The 20523-nt window shown below is 45.9% G+C and overlaps 1 protein-coding gene across 1 annotated transcript; it reads left to right on the top strand.

Annotated features, from left to right (window-relative positions):
- Positions 1-1044: 1044 nt before the first annotated feature.
- lratd1 (LRAT domain containing 1) lies at positions 1045-3742 on the top strand. Its single transcript, XM_038988117.1, has 3 exons — positions 1045-1157; positions 1842-2028; positions 2829-3742. The coding sequence occupies exons 2-3, from the start codon at positions 1885-1887 to the stop codon at positions 3483-3485; spliced, it is 801 nt and encodes a 266-aa protein (XP_038844045.1). The 5' UTR covers positions 1045-1157; positions 1842-1884; the 3' UTR covers positions 3486-3742.
- The last annotated feature ends 16781 nt before the right edge of the window (positions 3743-20523 follow it).

Here is a 20523-nt window from a genome sequence, read left to right on the forward strand (position 1 = left end):
TACACGTCTCTGTGTCTGGAATAAAGAGGGTCTAGTTGTTTTTACCCCTCTTGCACACGTGACATGCTGTCAGAAATGAGTTAAAACAGATTTCAGTTTTCCTGCATTAAAATCCCAGGCCACTGATCCTGGAACTGGAACGGACCCTGTTTACTTAATGGTGTTTTTCTTCTGCTTTACTTTATATTACTACGGATATCGATTACTGTTGGGAAAGAGCAGGAAAGGTATTTCACTACAAAATGTGAAACTTAAAAGAGAATGTGTTCTCAGTCAACTTACCTGGTAAAATAAGGGTTAAATTACATTATAGTCATTTAGTAGACACTTATGTACACACACCTCTCTGTCTGTCTAGTATTCTAGTATTCCTCCTCCCTACAACCCCCCCCCCCCCAAAGCAAGTAAAGTAGATAATTTCACTTTTGTATATTAACAATAAAAATGAACAGTAAACATTACACTCACAGAAGTTTCCAAAAGCATAAAGACATTACAAATCTCATATTATGTCTATATACAGTCTCTCTCTGTCTGGTATTCCTCCTCTCCCTGTAACAACAACTCCACGCTACCCTAGCCTCCGCCGAGGCCCTTACAACCGGATGTTCTGGTTCTCAGGGGGAATGAAACCTGTGCTTCCATTTTGGACGTTAACGAGGTGACACTCCGTGTTAACTCCTCCTCCACATTTACTGGATTGGTTGAACTGTGCAGAAGAGAACCTCCCAAGACAGTTTTTCCTCATCTTGTCAAGAGCAGTATGTAGGATCTAGTTTCAGACGTTGTTTTTTTTACGCAACAAACCCCCACCACGCGCTGCTCCTCGCCCACGCTATTGGAGGCTGGCTTGATTGACGTGGAGATAGGGCTTTCTGATTGGCCAAGGCAGAATGGGAAAGGTTCCTTGGACCAATGGGCTACGCCGAGGGCAGGTATTGCTAGTGAAGGCGGAGCTCTCCGAGTTAGACCTACTTAAAGACGAGAGGAGCCGAAAACACACGTTACGCACACAGGGCTGCGGGAGGATTCGGGGATAGAAGACAAGTGTAAGAGACAGAGAGACAAAGAGAGACAGAGACAGAGACAGAGACAGAGAGAGAAAGCCCACCGATGGAACGACAGGATATATAACCGTTTGTCCAGGTCTTGTGCAGGTAACCACTTCTCTTAATCCGTCTTCCACACACAGTGCGTTAAAGGTTCAGTCATCCGTTATTATCCCACGGTGCGTCTGTCTTGCGGGGCATCGACACATCTGAAGGTTTTTGTCAGGGCGCACTCTTTTCTTTATACATAGAAGAGGGCAGAAGTGCACCTAGCTCTCTCTCTTTTCCCTTTTTAACTGTCGCTTTTCTGGCCTGCTCTCTCTCTCTCCAGCCCAGCTGTTTTCTCAACCTTTCTCATTCAGTACACCAGAGTAAATGCCTGGTTAAAGGCATGGGATAGGATGAGAGCGATAGACCACATCATTGTGTTCTCGTCTTTCAAAGGGAACGCGGTTCAGTAAGTGGAGAGTTGATAATTGACCCCACTGCGTGACTGTGGACTGTTTTCTCTGGATACTGGGGTATTTGAGTCTAGCCGACCAGTGCAGTCTACTGGGCAGTGCGCGCAGTATTTTGAATGCAAATGTAAACCTCTAACTACGTCACACGAGTGAAAGTATTTTATATTTCTCCAACTTGTGATTTTAGTGTAGTGAGCCTATTTTTGTGGGGATTCTTTTTGTTGTTTCCCAACACTCACATCTGTGTCCCCTTCTCTCTTCCCCACTCGATCTCCCTCCCTCACCTCCTACCTCCCTCCCCTCCTCCCTCCCTCCCCTCCTACCTCCCCAGGCACCGTATTCCATGCCTGTCCTCTGCTGGGGTTTTGTCATTGATGGGAAACCACCTGGACCGGATAACCCACCTCAGCTACAGCGAGCTGCCAACCGGCGATCCGTCCGGACTGGAGAAAGAGGAGCTAAGGGTCGGGGTAGCTTACTTCTTCTCCGACGAAGAGGAAGAGGTGGATATTATTTTTGTATATATATATATATATATATTTTTTACAATATGTTGCAATGTTGGGAGGGGAACCTGTAACTTTGTTAGTTGGACTGTGTGTATCTCTGCTGCTTTCGTTCTTCTCCTTTCCCCCAACCTGGGCTCCAACAAGGGATCATCTGAACACAGCAACAACTGCCTCCTTCGAACCATTCTTACCCATCACTCCACAAAAGCTGTGGCCCTTGATGAGCAAGGGAAACCACTACTTCAAGGGCTCAGCGAGAGTCATGTCACAGATTGAACCGCTAACTAGCGCGCACCGCTAACTAGCTAGCCATTTTACACCAGTTACACATGTATCCTGTGGATATGACAAAATAAACTTAGATTTTGATGCATCTTTTCTTCCAATAAATGATTCTGTAATTTTATATAATCTTTATGCTTTAAGGTTTTTATTGACATAGGGTGAAACATTAGCTTTTTTTTTTTTTTTTATAACCAAGGATACTTATTGCCTTATTTCTAGTGTTAGTATTTAAATTTGACATTAATATTTTAGTAAATTAGCGTTCTTATCCAAGGCGTGGTTTCCCGATAGCGACGTAACCCAGGCTCACGTGTTTTTAACGATGCATCATTCCCACAATGGCCGAAGATGTAACATGCATTTCATTGTACCATTTACATCACGCTGTATCCTGTATGACTAATACACGTCTTGTTTTGCTCTTTAGGGTTTTAGGCTCAGTATCTTTAAAACACTTGGTGACAACCCGCTGATGGGCTTTACAAAATACATGTCATCGATTTTGATTTGTTTTGATTTTTCAGGTGGATGATGCAGGAGGTGGCGGAGGAGGTCACACCAAGGACTCCAGCCAGGAGGTCAGCGAGCTGGAGTACTCCGCCTTCTGCTCCCAGGAATGCATCTTCTCCAAGCTCCGCGAAAACCAGGACTTGAACGTTTACTCTGCCAAAACTTTGCTCTCCATGTGCAAGCCAGGGGACCTTGTGGAGCTAGTATCCACGTCCCAGGCACCTCACTGGGCCGTGTACGAGCTCAACGACCAGGTGATACACCTGCATGAGGGGGAGATACGGAAGGACAGCCTGACTGAGATAGGACGGGGCCGGCATGGACGGATAGTGAACAGCCGTTACCGGTTCCGACCACTGCCCTCCGACCTAGTGCTGCAGAATGCCGCCGGCCACCTGGGCCTCCACAGCGGGGACATCTGCTGGACCAGCTCTGAGAACTTCGCTGCCTGGTGCCGTTTCGGGAAGCGGGAGTTCAAGGCGGGAGGCGAGGCACACTCGGCAGAGCAGCGGTACTTTCTCAAAGTGCACCTCGGCGCCGGGACTCGGAGTGGACACGCGCACACGCTGGTGTTCCGTAGCCTCGAGGATATGATCCGGGAGAGGAGGAGGGTTGACGCCAGTGGGATTCTGAAGGAGCTGTCTTTAGGGGTCAACGGCGGGAAGGAGTGACGATTGATATGATGGCCTGTACTCTCTTCTTTCCTCGCAGAGAGAGAGAGCTGTTTGCAGGCTGGCTGCGTCTGTAACACTGGTGACACTGTAGGAGAGAGATTGGGATCATATTGCAGCGAAGAAGAAAATAGCCTACAAGGAGGACACAGACAAACGTTCATGTAAACATTGTTTGAGCGTGGTTTCTCTCTGCTCTGACATGTCACCCTGTACCTTTAAAAGCCACAGCACACGACTCCACTCGCTTGGTTTTTTTTCCTCCCGCTGCGTTCTTTCTCTGCATAAGGGCACCTGCTGCTGGTTCTGGTGCTGCTGGTTCTGGTGCTGCTGGTTCTGGTGCTGCTGGTTCTAGTGCTTCTGGTTCTAGTGCTGCTGGTTCTAGTGCTGCTGGTTCTAGTGCTGCTGGTTCTAGTGTTGCTGGTTCTAGTGCTGCTGGTTCTAGTGCTGCTGGTTCTAGTGCTGCTGGTTCTGGTGCTGCTGGTTCTGGTGCTGCTGGTTCTAGTGCTGCTGGTTCTAGTGCTGCTGGTTCTGGTGCTGCTGGTTCTGGTGCTGCTGGTTCCAGTGCTGCTGGTTCTAGTGCTGCTGGTTCTGGTGCAGCTGGTTCTAGTGCTGCTGGTTCTGGTGCTGCTGGTTCTAGTGCTGCTGGTTCTAGTGCTGCTGGTGCTGCTGGTTCTAGTGCTGCTGGTTCTAGTGCTGCTGGTTCTAGTGCTGCTGGTTCTAGTGCTGCTGGTTCTAGTGCTGCTGCTGGTTCTGGTGCTGCTGGTTCTAGTGCTGCTGGTTCTAGTGCTGCTGGTTCTGGTGTTGCTGGTTCTAGTGCTGCTGGTTCTAGTGCTGCTGGTTCTAGTGCTGCTGCTGGTTCTAGTGCTTCTGGTTCTGGTGCTGCTGGTGCTGCTGGTTCTAGTGTTGCTGGTTCTAGTGCTGCTGCTGCTGGTTCTGGTGCTGCTGGTGCTGGTTCTAGTGCTGCTGGTTCTAGTGCTGCTGGTTCTGGTGCTGCTGGTTCTAGTGCTGCTGGTTCTAGTGCTGCTGGTTCTAGTGCTGCTGCTGGTTCTAGTGCTTCTGGTTCTGGTGCTGCTGGTTCTAGTGCTGCTGGTGCTGCTGGTTCTGGTTCTAGTGCTGCTGGTTCTGGTGCTGCTGGTTCTGGTGCTGCTGGTTCTAGTGCTGCTGGTTCTAGTGCTGCTGGTTCTAGTGCTGCTGGTGCTGCTGGTTCTAGTGCTGCTGGTGCTGCTGGTTCTGGTGCTGCTGGTTCTGGTGCTGCTGGTTCTGGTGCTGCTGGTTCTAGTGCTGCTGGTTCTGGTGCTGCTGGTTCTAGTGCTGCTGCTGCTGGTTCTGGTGCTGCTGGTACTAGTGCTGCTGCTGCTGGTTCTAGTGCTGTTGGTTCTGGTGCTGCTGGTTCTAGTGCTGCTGGTACTAGTGCTGCTGCTGCTGGTACTAGTGCTGCTGGTACTAGTGCTGCTGGTTCTAGTGCTGCTGGTTCTGGTGCTGCTGGTTCTAGTGCTGCTGGTTCTAGTGCTGCCGCTGCTGGTTCTAGTGCTGCTGGTTCTAGTGCTGCTGGTTCTAGTGCTGCTGGTTCTGGTGCTGCTGGTTCTAGTGCTGCTGCTGCTGGTTCTGGTGCTGCTGTTTCTAGTGCTGCTGCTGCTGGTTCTGGTGCTGCTGGTTCTAGTGCTGCTGGTTCTAGTGCTGCTGCTGCTGGTTCTGGTGCTGCTGGTTCTAGTGCTGCTGCTGCTGGTTCTGGTGCTGCTAGTTCTGGTGCTGCTGGTTCTAGTGCTGCTGCTGCTGGTTCTGGTGCTGCTGGTTCTAGTGCTGCCGCTGCTGGTTCTAGTGCTGCTGGTACTAGTGCTGCTGCTGCTGGTTCTAGTGCTGCTCATTCTGGTGCTGCTGGTTCTAGTGCTGCTGCTGCTGGTTCTGGTGCTGCTGGTTCTAGTGCTGCAGCTGCTGGTTCTGGTGCTGCTGGTTCTAGTGCTGCTGCTGCTGGTTCTGGTGCTGCTGGTTCTAGTGCTGCTGCTGCTGGTTCTGGTGCTGCTGGTTCTAGTGCTGCCGCTGCTGGTTCTGGTGCTGCTGGTTCTAGTGCTGCTGCTGCTGGTTCTAGTGCTGCTGGTTCTGGTGTTGCTGGTTCTGGTTCTAGTGCTGCTTGTCTTGGTTCTAGTGGTGCTGCTGGTGCTAGTGCTGCTGGTGCTAGTGCTGCTGGTTCTAGTGCTGCTGGTTCTAGTGCTGCTGCTGCTGGTTCTAGTGCTGCTGGTTCTGGTTCTAGTCATTCTGGTTCTAGTGCTGCTGGTTCTAGTGCTGCTGGTTCTAGTGCTGCTGCTGGTTCTGGTTCTAGTCATTCTGGTTCTAGTGCTGCTGGTTCTAGTGCTGCTGCTGGTTCTGGTTCTAGTCATTCTGGTTCTAGTGCTGCTGGTTTTGCTGCAGCAGACTATTGCAAGAGAGAGAAAGAAAGTGGGATTCCCCCGGAGAGACTGTGTTCTATTTTTTTACTCCTAGCTTTACATGAAAAACCTGGGACTGAACGAACATCCAACCTTAACCACCTATTCATGTTGTAGCCTACCAGATAGACGGACCGATGGACAGGCACCATTTTGTTCTGTTTTCTGCCCCCTGGTGTTTGTTTGGAAAGCTACATTCATACGTTGATTGGTTTGCATTTGAGTCCCATATTTTTGTATTTGAGTTGGTGACTTCTTTCTCCCTGATTGGTTGATTTTTCTGTTCTAATAAACAGGGGTTGCAACATGAAACTCTTCTCTGGTCTGAGAGATACTTCTGTTACACACACACACACACACACACACACACACACACACACAACGAGACATTAACATTGAGCCCGTAGCCTAATCTATAGCTGGTGACCCCGCCTCTTGCGGCCTGGGGGGCAGCCCTGTCCTATCTCTACATTTGGAAATGGTTCCTCCCAACCCCTGGTCGTAACGTAGCGACCAGCAGGGTCTACAGGACAGGAGATGCAGCGACAGGCTCCAGGAGTGCATGTCCGTGACTTATTCATCTTGTCGCCAGGCAATTGTGCGTCTGGGAACGAGATTTTGTGATTTTATATACAATGACAATGTTTCCTTTTATTATACCACTATTTCGCCCCCCCCCCCCCCCCAAAAAGGGAAAAGCATTCCGTGTGCTTTAACATAAGACGCCAAAGTTGAGTCACTAGTATGTTGTGGTGTCTATTGCTGTAAGTAGGTACTAAACATTGGTGATGGAAGAGGTGAGTTTCCCACCTTACTACAGAGCTTTGGGTATCTGGATAAAGGCTTTATGGTTCTAATCAGTTCATGACTGCTGCCTCAGGCATTAGGTCACATGCAGTTGGGAAAGATGCAACTATTGGGATGTGATGGGAGGGGTAGAGACGAAAGTGTGTTATTTCTGTTCCCTGTGGTGCTGTGTGATGTTGGTGAGAATATAAAACCTCTGGTTTACTGAGGGGTCAGAGAAGAGAGAGACAGAATGGGGAAGAGAGAGAGGAGGGACAGAGAGACAGACACGGGGAGAGCGAGAGAGCGAGACGGGGGGATAGAGACAGACTGGGAGAAAAGAGGTAGAGCGAGAGAGGCGGAGGGAGACAGAGACAGACGGGGAGAGAGAGACAGACGGGGAGAGAGCGACAGACGGGGTGGAGGGAGAGAAGAGAAAGACAGAGACATGGGGGGGAGAGAGCGAGAGAATGATGGGGAGAGAGGGACAAAGGCAGGAGAGAGCGAGAGAGAAGACGAAAAAAGAGCGAGGGGGAGAGATGAAAAGGGAGAGCAAGGGAGAAAGGCAGATGGTGAAAGACGGATAAAGGGAGAAAGGTGGATAGAGAGAAGATGGATGGATATAGAGGATGGATAGAGAGAAGATAGAAGATGGATAGAGAGAAGATATAGAGGATGGATGGAGAGAAAATATAGAGAGAGGATAGAAGATGGATAGAGAGGTAAAGGGAGAAAGATGGAGAGAGGATGGATAGAGAATAGAGGATGGATAGATAATAGAGGTTGGATAGATGATGGATAGAGAATAGAGGATGGATAGAGAGAGGATAGATGATGAATAGAGGATGGATAGAGAGGATAGATGATGGATAGAGAATAGAGGATGGATAGAGAGAGGATAGATGATGGATAGAGAATAGAGGATGGATAGATGATGGATAGAGAATAGAGGATGGATAGAGGATAGATGATGGATAGAGAATAGAGGATGTATAGATGATGGATAGATGATGGATAGAGAATAGAGGATGGATAGAGAGAGGATAGATGATGGATAGAGAATAGAGGATGGATAGATGATGGATAGAGAATAGAGGATGGATAGATGATGGATAGAGAATAGAGGATGGATAGAGAGAGGATAGATGATGGATAGAGAATAGAGGATGGATAGATGATGGATAGAGAATAGAGGATGGATAGATGATGGATAGAGAATAGAGGATGTATAGATGATGGATAGATGATGGATAGAGAATAGAGGATGGATAGAGAGAGGATAGATGATGGATAGAGAATAGAGGATGGATAGAGAGAGGATAGATGATGGATAGAGAATAGAGGATGGATCAAGGATGGATAGAGAGAGGATAGAGAGAGGATAGAGAGAAGATATAGCGGATTGATAGAGAGAGGATATAGAGGATGGATAGAGAGAGGATAGAGAGAGGATAGAGAGAAGATATAGAGGATGGATAGAGAGAAAATATAGAGAGAGGATAGAAGATGGATAGAGAGGTAAAGGGAGAAAGATGGAGAGAGAATAGAGGATGGATAGAGAGAGGATAGATGATGAATAGAGGATGGATAGAGAGAGGATAGATGATGGATAGAGAGAGGATAGATGATGGATAGAGAGAGGATAGATGATGGATAGATGATGGATAGAGAATAGAGGATGGATAGATGATGGATAGAGAGAAGATATAGAGGATGGATGGAGAGAAAATATAGAGAGAGGATAGAAGATGGATAGAGAGGTAAAGGGAGAAAGATGGAGAGAGGATGGATAGAGAATAGAGGATGGATAGAGAATAGAGGATGGATAGATGATGGATAGAGAATAGAGGATGGATAGAGAGAGGATAGATGATGAATAGAGGATGGATAGAGAGGATAGATGATGGATAGAGAATAGAGGATGGATAGAGAGAGGATAGATGATGGATAGAGAATAGAGGATGGATAGATGATGGATAGAGAATAGAGGATAGATGATGGATAGATGATGGATAGAGAATAGAGGATGTATAGATGATGGATAGATGATGGATAGAGAATAGAGGATGGATAGATGATGGATAGAGAATAGAGGATGGATAGATGATGGATAGAGAATAGAGGATGGATAGATGATGGATAGAGAATAGAGGATGTATAGATGATGGATAGAGAATAGAGGATGGATAGAGAGAGGATAGATGATGGATAGAGAATAGAGGATGGATAGAGAGAGGATAGATGATGAATAGAGAATAGAGGATGGATCAAGGATGGATAGAGAGAGGATAGAGAGAGGATAGAGAGAAGATATAGAGGATGGATAGAGAGAGGATATAGAGGATGGATAGAGAGAGGATAGAGAGAGGATAGAGAGAAGATATAGAGGATGGATAGAGAGAAAATATAGAGAGGATAGAAGATGGATAGAGAGGTAAAGGGAGAAAGATGGAGAGAGGATGGATAGAGAATAGAGGATGGATAGAGAGAGGATAGATGATGAATAGAGGATGGATAGAGAGAGGATAGATGATGGATAGAGAGAGGATAGATGATGGATAGAGAGAGGATAGATGATGGATAGATGATGGATAGAGAATAGAGGATGGATAGATGATGGATAGAGGATGGATAGAGGATAGAGAATAGAGAGAGGATAGATGATGGATAGATGATGGATAGAGAATAGAGGATGGATAGAGAGAGGATAGATGATGGATAGATGATGGATAGCGAATAGAGGATGGATAGAGAATAGAGGATGGATAGAGAGAGGATAGATGATGGATAGAGAATAGAGGATGGATCGAGGATGGATAGAGAGAGGATAGAGGATGGATAGAGGATAGAGGGAGGATAGAGAGGATAGAGGATATGGAGGTGAAGATCTAAAAGCATTTATTTCAGAAAGCTCTTGAGTCATCGTCATCATCTAGACAAAGCAGGTTAGACAGTACTGGGGTTTATATATATTAAACAAAAAAATAAAGGGAACACTTAAACAACACAATGTAACTCCTGCACATTTGTGGCCTGCTGGAGGTCATTTTGCAGGGCGCTGGCAGTGCACCTCCTTGCACAAAGGCGGAGGTAGCGGTCCTGCTGCTGGGTTGTTGCCCTCCTACGGCCTCCTCCACGTCTCCTGATGTACTGGCCTGTCTCCTGGTAGCGCCTCCATGCTCTGGACACTACGCTGACAGACACAGCAAACCTTTTTGCCACAGCTCGCATTGATGTGCCATCCTGGATGAACTGCACTACCTGAGCCACTTGTGTGGGTTGTAGACTCCGTCTCATGCTACCACTAGAGTGAGAGCACCGCCAGCATTCAAAAGTGACCAAAACATCAGCCAGGAAGCATAGGAACTGAGACGTGGTCTGTGGTCACCACCTGCAGAATCACTCCTTTTTTGGGGGTGTCTTGCTAATTGCCTATAATTTCCACCTTTTGTCTATTCCATTTGCACAACAGCATGTGAAACTTATTGTCAATCAGTGTTGCTTCCTAAGTGGACAGTTTGATTTCACAGAAGTGTGATTGACTTGGAGTTACATTGTGTTGTTTAAGTGTTCCCTTTATTTTTTTGAGCAGTGTATATTAGACAGTACTGAGGTTTAAATACACTGCATTCGGAAACTATTCAGACCCTTTGACTTTTTCCTGATTTTGTTATGTTACAGCATTATTCTAAAATTGATTAAATTGTTTTTTCCCCTCATCAATCAACACACAATACCTCATAACGATACAGCAAAAAACAGGTTTAGACATGTTTGCAAACGTATTAAAAAATAAAAACTGAAAGATTACATTTACATAAGATTACATTTACCCTTTACTCAGTACTTTGTTGAAACAACTTTGGCAGCGATTACAGTCTCGAGTCTTCTTGGGTAGATAGACTGCTTTCAGGAGGACGATCGTGCAATGCTCTGAAAATGAATCCGACGATGATGATATCCCTGGTTTTAGGTAAAAACATGTTCATTGAAGAAGATCTTGTCGAGTCTTCTGATGACAGGGATGAGGAAGAAACGGCGATCAACAGTGTTGTTGTCACGGAAGAAGTTGTGAGAGTTTTGAAATCAGTGGAATGTCTGATAGAAGCAGAGTATGATAAGGAGATGAATACAATTCTACCGTTTGATTGCAAATGCAGAGGGAGTCAAAAAGAGAACACAGAAGGCTGTTGTATAAAACACCTGTCTCCGGATTACATCTTCAAACTAACTATTACATCTTCAAACTAACTATTACATCTTCAAACTAACTATTACATCTTCAAACTAACTATTACATCTTCAAACTAACTATTACATCTTCAAACTAACTATTACATCTTCAACCTAACTATTACATCTTCAACCTAACTATTACATCTTCAAACTAACTATTACATCTTCAAACTAACTATTACATCTTCAAACTAACTATTACATCTTCAAACTAACTATTACATCTTCAAACTAAAGGGCAACCATGGCCTCCATGACAGAGAGGGAGAAAGATCTGATGATTCTTATGGCATTACACAGGGTCCGGGTGAACCAGAGTGACTTGACACAACGGGCCAAGCTGTGCAAACTAAACAGAAACGACACAGGACGTCTTATTTAATGAAAGGGGTTGCAGTCTGCCGTGAAGCATTCATCCATGTATACGGGTAAGAGACTAGCTACAGTTTCAGTTATTATGCGTTTCTAATGTTGTCAGAAAGTTGTTTTCATTGCATGTTAAAGTTTACTGTTAGCTAGCTGGCTGACGTTAGCTGGCTGGCTCGCTAGCTAACAGTACGTGTATGATCTGTGTAGTAGTATTATCTCAGAAAGCCATTTGCAAATCTAGTTATAGCCTCATTTTAGCAAGCTAACTTCCTAACATTGAACCTGTTTTGTTAGCTTTAGCTAGCTATGACAATCGGTTTCTATTGCTAGTAGTCTATGGATTGGGATTATGGTTAATTGTTTAGCTAGCTAGCTACATGTCTAAACAAACTACTCCGCTTCGCCAGATGATTACATGACCCATCAAGTTAGCCAGGTGTGTCTGACGGTGATTACGGCTGTCTATTGTATAATAATGGCAAAATATTAGTATCTGGAATTTGCCTTTCAGCATCAGTAGAACACGCCTGACTCTCCTCCACCAGTCATACAAGGAGAATGGTCTAATACCTCCATCAGAAAGACCTGTAGAACACACCTGACTCTTCTCCACCAGTCATACAAGGAGAATGGTCTAATACCTCCCATCAGACCTGTAGAACACACCTGTCTCTCCTCCACCAGTCATACAAGGAGAATGGTCTAATACCTCCCATCAGAAAGACCTGTAGAACACACCTGTCTCTCCTCCACCAGTCATACAAGGAGAATGGTCTAATACCTCCCATCAGAAAGACCTGTAGAACACACCTGCCTCTCCTCCACCAGTCATACAAGGAGAATGGTCTAATACCTCCCATCAAAAAGACCTGTACAACACACCTGCCTCTCCTCCACCAGTCATACAAGGAGAATGGTCTAATGTCTCCCATCAGAAAGACCTGTAGAACTCACCTGTCTCTCCTCCACCAGTCATACAAGGAGAATGGTCTAATCCTCCCATCAAAAAGAGAACTAGTCCAAGGAAGCACAGGTTACACCTGAAGCATGAGGACTTGCAGCTAGTGGTGAACTTCATCAACAACTATACAGAGGATAATGCAATAGTATTACCAGAACACCACCCAGGACACAAACACTTTGGTGGAAAGCTGCTGCCATCTCACGTGACAAAAGCAGCAGTGTGGCATTTCTACAAGGAATCGATGACAACACTTGGTATGTAAATCATAAACATGTTTTGATTATGTAATTGACCTCCAACCTGATTGTAGCTACTTTTATTGATCTCACATTATTTCTGTATTTTCCAGAGGTACGTGTAGTCTGGCTGTCTTCCAGAGGTACGTGTAGTCGGGCTGTCTTCCAGAGGTACGTGTAGTCAGGCTGTCTTCCAGAGGTACGTGTAGTCAGGCTGTCTTCCAGAGGTACGTGTAGTCGGGCTGTCTTCCAGAGGTACGTGTAGTCGGGCTGCCTTCCAGAGGTACGTGTAGTCGGGCTGTCTTCCAGAGGTACGTGTAGTCTGGCTTCCTTCCAGAGGTACGTGTAGTCGGGCTGTCTTCCAGAGGTACGTGTAGTCGGGCTGTCTTCCAGAGGTACGTGTAGTCGGGCTGTCTTCCAGAGGTACGTGTAGTCGGGCTGTCTTCCAGAGGTACGTGTAGTCGGGCTGTCTTCCAGAGGTACGTGTAGTCGGGCTGTCTTCCAGAGGTACGTGTAGTCGGGCTGTCTTCCAGAGGTACGTGTAGTCGGGCTGTCTTCCAGAGGTACGTGTAGTCGGGCTGTCTTCCAGAGGTACGTTTAGTCGGGCTGTCTTCCAGAGGTACGTGTAGTCTGGCTGCCTTCCAGAGGTACGTGTAGTCTGGCTGCCTTCTAGAGGTACGTGTAGTCTGGCTGCCTTCCAGAGGTACGTGTAGTCGGGCTGCCTTCCAGAGGTACGTGTAGTCGGGCTGCCTTCCAGAGGTACGTGTAGTCGGGCTGCCTTCCAGAGGTACGTGTAGTCTGGCTGCCTTCCAGAGGTACGTGTAGTCTGGCTGCCTTCCAGAGGTATGTGTAGTCGGGCTGCCTTCCAGAGGTACGTGTAGTCGGGCTGCCTTCCAGAGGTACGTGTAGTCGGGCTGTCTTCCAGAGGTATGTGTAGTCGGGCTGCCTTCCAGAGGTACGTGTAGTCGGGCTGCCTTCCAGAGGTACGTGTAGTCGGGCTGTCTTCCAGAGGTACGTGTAGTCGGGCTGTCTTCCAGAGGTACGTGTAGTCGGGCTGTCTTCCAGAGGTACGTGTAGTCGGGCTGTCTTCCAGAGGTACGTGTAGTCGGGCTGTCTTCCAGAGGTACGTGTAGTCGGGTTGTCTTCCAGAGGTACGTGTAGTCGGGTTGTCTTCCAGAGGTACGTGTAGTCGGGCTGTCTTCCAGTGTCTTGCCTCACATCTCAAGCACTAAGCCCAGGACAGACCTGTGCTGACAGTGCCACAGGACCAACTATCAGGTCTTCAGATCTGCCTAACTGCCAGAAGCTGTTAAGTCAACCAAGCTGAAGAAGCAAGAGCAGCATCTCATGATTGTTCAGAGTGAGCGGTCTGTCTACCAGAAGATGGTTGCTGACTGCAAGACCACCTGTCAAGACCTGCAGTTGTCTCTGGGGGCCCCTACTGAACCAGCAAGCACAGACATCAGGATGCAATACAGCTTGGATTTTGATCAACAATGTCTTCACTCTTATTCTACAATGTAGAAAATAGTAAAAATAAAGAAAAACCTTTGAATGATTAGTTGTGTCCAATCTCTTGACTGGTAATGTGTGTATATACAGTTGAAGTCGGAAATTTACATACACCTCAGCCAAATACATTTAAACTCAGTTTTTCACAATTCCTGACATTTAATCCTAGTAAAAATTCCCTGTCTCAGGTCAGTTAGGATCACCACTTTATTTTAAGAACGTGAAATGTCAGAATAATAGTAGATCATTTTTATTTCAGCTTTTATTTCTTTCATCACATTCCCAGTGGGTCAGAAGTTTACATACACTCAATTAGTATTTGGTAGCATTGCCTTTAAATTGTTTAACTTGGGTCAAGCGTTTCGGATAGCCTTCTACAATGAGTTGGGTGAATTTTGGCCGATTCCTCCTGACAGAGCTGGTGTAACTGAGTCAGGTTTGTAGGCCTCCTTTCTCACACACGCTTTTTCAGTTCTGCCCACAAATTTTCTATAGGCTTGAGGTCAGGGCTTTGTGATGGCCACTCCAATATCTTGACTTTGTGACATGGGTCAACGTCCCACAGCTGGTTGGACTGGAGGATGGTACGATGCTGGTGGAAAGCAACATCTGACTCCGTACTTCAGGCCGCTGCCACAGATCAAGCAGTACCAGCACTTCAGGTGAATATCATTTTCATTGCATTGTATGAGGTTATTCTTCTTATCTAAACTTGGGAGGTGAATTGATGTTGTGCAAGGTTGTAATGTCTTATTTGTTTTTGTTATTTCCTGTTTTACAGCTTTGATGCTCTGGAGCCTGGTGTTGTTGTCACCAAGGAGCGTTCGGACTCAGTCAGGACCAGGTTTCAGCTGCTGGTTTCAACCTCGTCTATCACTGATATGGTCATTGATATTGTTCTAGTACATACTGTATATGTTATTTATATTGACACTTTCTATTGTTGATATTGCTACTATGCAGGTAACCAATTTGGCTGTACCATTTACACCTTCTGTAGAGACCCATCCATTTGGCTGTACTGTTTACACCTTCTGTAGAGCCCCATCCATTTGGCTGTACCATTTACACCTTCTGTAGAGACCCATCCATTTGGCTGTACTGTTTACACCTTCTGTAGAGCCCCATCCATTTGGCTGTACCATTTACACCTTCTGTAGAGACCCATCCATTTGGCTGTACTGTTTACACCTTCTGTAGAGCCCCATCCATTTGGCTGTACCGTTTACACCTTCTGTAGAGACCCATCCATTTGGCTGTACCGTTTACACCTTCTGTAGAGACCCATCCATTTGGCTGTACTGTTTACACCTTCTGTAGAGACCCATCCACTTGGCTGTACTGTTTACACCTTCTGTAGAGACCCATCCATTTGGCTGTACTGTTTACACCTTCTGTAGAGACCCATCCATTTGGCTGTACCATTTACACCTTCTGTAGAGACCCATCCACTTGGCTGTACTGTTTACACCTTCTGTAGAGACCCATCCATTTGGCTATACTGTTTACACCTTCTGTAGAGACCCATCCATTTGGCTGTACCGTTTACACCTTCTGTAGAGACCCATCCATTTGGCTGTACCGTTTACACCTTCTGTAGAGACCCATCCATTTGGCTGTACCGTTTACACCTTCTGTAGAGACCCATCCATTTGGCTGTACTGTTTACACCTTCTGTAGAGACCCATCCACTTGGCTGTACTGTTTACACCTTCTGTAGAGACCCATCCATTTGGCTGTACTGTTTACACCTTCTGTAGAGACCCATCCATTTGGCTGTACCGTTTACACCTTCTGTAGAGACCCATCCATTTGGCTGTACCGTTTACACCTTCTGTAGAGACCCATCCATTTGGCTGTACCGTTTACACCTTCTGTAGAGACCCATCCATTTGGCTGTACCGTTTACACCTTCTGTAGAGACCCATCCATTTGGCTGTACCGTTTACACCTTCTGTAGAGACCCATCCATTTGGCTGTACTGTTTACACCTTCTGTAGAGACCCATCCATTTGGCTGTACTGTTTACACCTTCTGTAGAGACCCATCCATTTGGCTGTACCATTTACACCTTCTGTAGAGACCCATCCACTTGGCTGTACTGTTTACACCTTCTGTAGAGACCCATCCATTTGGCTGTACTGTTTACACCTTCTGTAGAGACCCATCCATTTGGCTGTACCGTTTACACCTTCTGTAGAGACCCATCCATTTGGCTGTACCGTTTACACCTTCTGTAGAGACCCATCCATTTGGCTGTACCGTTTACACCTTCTGTAGAGACCCATCCATTTGGCTGTACCGTTTACACCTTCTGTAGAGACCCATCCATTTGGCTGTACTGTTTACACCTTCTGTAGAGACCCATCCATTTGGCTGTACTGTTTACACCTTCTGTAGAGACCCATCCATTTGGCTGTACTGTTTACACCTTCTGTAGAGACCCATCCATTTGGCTGTACCGTTTACACCTTCTGTAGAGACCCATCCATTTGGCTGTACTGTTTACACCTTCTGTAGAGACCCATCCATTTGGCTGTACTGTTTACACCTTCTGTAGAGACCCATCCACTTGGCTGTACCGTTTACACCTTCTGTAGAGACCCATCCATTTGGCTGTACTGCTTACACCTTCTGTAGAGACCCATCCATTTGGCTGTACTGTTTACACCTTCTGTAGAGACCCATCCATTTGGCTGTACTGTTTACACCTTCTGTAGAGACCCATCCATTTGGCTGTACTGTTTACACCTTCTGTAGAGACCCATCCATTTGGCTGTACCGTTTACACCTTCTGTAGAGACCCATCCATTTGGCTGTACTGTTTACACCTTCTGTAGAGACCCATCCATTTGGCTGTACCATTTACACCTTCTGTAGAGACCCATCCATTTGGCTGTACTGTTTACACCTTCTGTAGAGACCCATCCATTTGGCTGTACTGTTTACACCTTCTGTAGAGACCCATCCATTTGGCTGTACTGTTTACACCTTCTGTAGAGACCCATCCATTTGGCTGTACTGTTTACACCTTCTGTAGAGACCCATCCATTTGGCTGTACTGTTTACACCTTCTGTAGAGACCCATCCATTTGGCTGTACTGTTTACACCTTCTGTAGAGACCCATCCACTTAGCAAGATGTGGCTGGGGGTTATAGCGTTTCTTTCACATGACCCATCAATTTAGACAAGTGTTTCTGGGTAAGAATCATCTAATTTTTATACCGTATTTTTATCTGGACACTTTGTTTAACTTGGATTGTTTCCTTATTGTTGCTACTACCACTTTTAGTCTTAGTCTTTCCTACACTACTCACTGTTTCAGCCGTGACCTCACGTGAATCCTTACAGAGATGGGTGGGGCTGGTTTAAGAGGGTGTGCACGATGCCGAATGGGTGTAGACAAATAAGAGCTCTCCAGTGGGTGTACCAAAACATTCAAGGGCAATTTTCTCAAAAGTGGAGTTACAAGTTTATCAACTTTCAAAGCAGAATTACTTTTTTATTTTTTTTATTTTATTTAACTAGACAAGTCAGTTAAGAACAATTTCTTATTTACAATGACGGCCTACCAAAAGGCAAAAGGCCTCCTGCGGGGACTGGGGCCTGGGATAAAAAATATATTAAAAACAATACTATATAAATATAGGACAAAACACACATCACGACGAGAGACAACACAACATTACATAAAGAGAGACCTAAGACAACATAGCAAGGTAGCAACACATGACAACACAGCATGGTAGCAACACAACATCACAACAACATGGTAGCAGCACAACATGGTAGCAACACAAAACAGGGTACAAGCATTATTGGGCACAGACAACAGCACAAAGGGCAAGAAGGTAGAGACAACAATATATCACGCGAAGCAGCCACAACTGTCAGTAAGAGTGTACATGATTGAGTCTTTGAATGAAGAGATGGAGATAAAACTGTCCAGTTTGAGTGTTTGTTGCAGCTCGTTCCAGTCGCTAGCTGCAGCGAACTGAAAAGACGAGCGACCCAGGGATGTGTGTGCTTTGGGGACCTTCAACAGAATGTGACTGGCAGAACGGGTGTTGTATGTGGAGGATGAGGGCTGCAGTAGATATCTCAGAACGGGTGTTGTATGTGGAGGATGAGGGCTGCAGTAGATATCTCAGAACGGGTGTTGTATGTGGAGAATGAGGGCTGTAGTAGGTATCTCATATAGCGGGGAGTGAGGCCTAAGAGGGTTTTATAAATAAACATCAACCAGTGGGTCTTGCGACGGGTATACAGAGATGACCAGTTTACAGAGGAGTATAGAGTGCAGTGATGTGTCCTATAAGGAGCATTGGTGGCAAATCTGATGGCCGAATGGTAAAGAACATCTAGCCGCTCGAGAGCACCCTTACCTGCCGATCTATAAATTATGTCTCTGTAATCTAGCATGGGTAGGATGGTTATCTGAATCAGGGTTAGTTTGGCAGCTGGGGTGAAAGAGGAGCGAATATGATAGAGGAAACCAAGTCTAGATTTAACTTTAGCCTGCAGCTTTGATATGTGCTGAGAGAAGGACAGTGTACCATCTAGGCATACTCCCAAGTACTTGTATGAGGTGACTACCTCAAGCTCCAAACCCTCAGCGGTAGTAATCACACCGGTGGGGAGAGGGGCATTCTTCTTACCAAACCACATGACCTTTGTTTTGGAGGTGTTCAGAACAAGGTTAAGGGTGGAGAACTTGGACACTAAAAAAGCTTTGTTGAAGGGCATTTAACACAAAATCCAGGGAGGGGCCAGCTGAGTATAAGACATCTGCATTTAAATGGATGAGAGAGTGTCTGAGCTATGTTGTTGATGTACAACTGATGTACAACTTTGAGAAGAGCGTGAGGCCTAGGATTGAGCCTTGGGGTACTCCCTTGGTGACAGGCAGTGGCTGAAACAGCAGATTTTCTGACTTTATACACTGCACTCTTTGTGAGGGGTAGTTAGCAAACCAGGCCAAAGACCCCTCAGAGACACCAATATTCCTTAGCCGGCCCACGAGATTGGAATGGTCTACTGTATCAAAAGCTTTGGCCAAGTCAATAAAAATAGCAGCACAAAATTGCTTAGAATCAAGGGCAATGGTGACATCATTTAGGACCTTTAAGGTTGCAGTGTCACATACATAACCTGAGCAGAAACCAGATTGCATACCTGAGAGAATACTATAGACATCAAGAAAGCCAGTCAGTTGATTATTGACAAGTTTTTTCCAACACTTTTGATAAACAGGGCAAAACTAGAAATAGGCCTATAATCTCCCCCTTTAAATAAAGGACGAACCGTGGCTGCCTTTCAAGCAATAGGAACCTCCCCAGAAAAGAGAGACAGGTTAAAAAGGTTGGAGATAGGCTTGGCGATGATAGGAAGAAGAAAGGGTCTAAACCCAGATGTTTTTTACGGGTCAAGTTTAAGGATCTACTTTAGCGCCTCGGACTCAGTGACTGCCTTCAGGGAGAAACTTTGTGGGGCAGGGGAAAAAGAGGGAGAAGCATCTGGGATAGTTGCATTAGAAGTGGTGGGAGATGAGGAAATGTTGGACGGGCAAGGAGACATGGCTGAGTCAAATAGGAATCCTGACGTAATGAAGTGGTGATTAAAGAGCTCAGCCATGTGCTTCTTGTCAGTAACAACCACATCATCAACATTAAGGGACATGGGCAGCTGTGAGGAGGAGGGTTTATTCGCCAGGTCTTTAACCATTTTCCAGAACTTCTTGGGGTTAGACCCACAGAGAGAGAACTGCTCCTTAAAGTAACTAACTTTGGACTTCCGGATATCCTGAGTGCACTTATTTCTCATTTGCCTGAACGAGAGCCAGTCAGCCTGAGTATGCGTGTGCCAAGCCTTTCGCCAAATGCAATTCTTGAGGTGGAGTAACTCTGCAAGATCACGGTCAAACCAGGGGCTGAACCTGTTTTTATTCTAATTTTCTTTATGGGGGCATGTTTGTTAACAATACCACTGAAAATATCAAAAAAGAAGGTCCAAGCGTCTTCGACAGAGGGAATGAAAGCTGATTCTATACCATTTTACAGAGGCCAGTTTAGCAAGTGTCTGACAAATCAGGACAGGTTGTTTCACTTAGTAGCCATTATGAACACAGGCTGTAAAACAGGTCATTACAGAAAACACCAGACTGATACCGATCAGGATTATTTGTGAGGTTAACTGAGAAGAGTAGCCTTTTCTGGGTGTTTGGAGTCATACCTTGTGGGATTGGTAATAATCTGAGAAAGATTTAGGGAGTCCCATTGCTTTAGGACTTGGTCAGGTGGTTTAAGCATGTCCCAGTTTAGGTCACCTAGCAGGACAAATTCAGACTTAGTGTAAGGGGCCAGGAGAGAGCTTAGGGCAGGTAGGGTATGGAGGACGGTCGCACCCAGCAACAGTCAACAGAGAGCTATTTGAAAGTTTAATGCTTAATACTAGCAAATCAAATGGTTTGGGGACAGACTTTGAGACAACCGAGCACTGAAGGTGATCC

Source organism: Salvelinus namaycush, unplaced genomic scaffold (assembly GCF_016432855.1).
Source record: "Salvelinus namaycush isolate Seneca unplaced genomic scaffold, SaNama_1.0 Scaffold957, whole genome shotgun sequence".
In the NCBI taxonomy this organism is placed as follows: domain Eukaryota; kingdom Metazoa; phylum Chordata; class Actinopteri; order Salmoniformes; family Salmonidae; genus Salvelinus; species Salvelinus namaycush.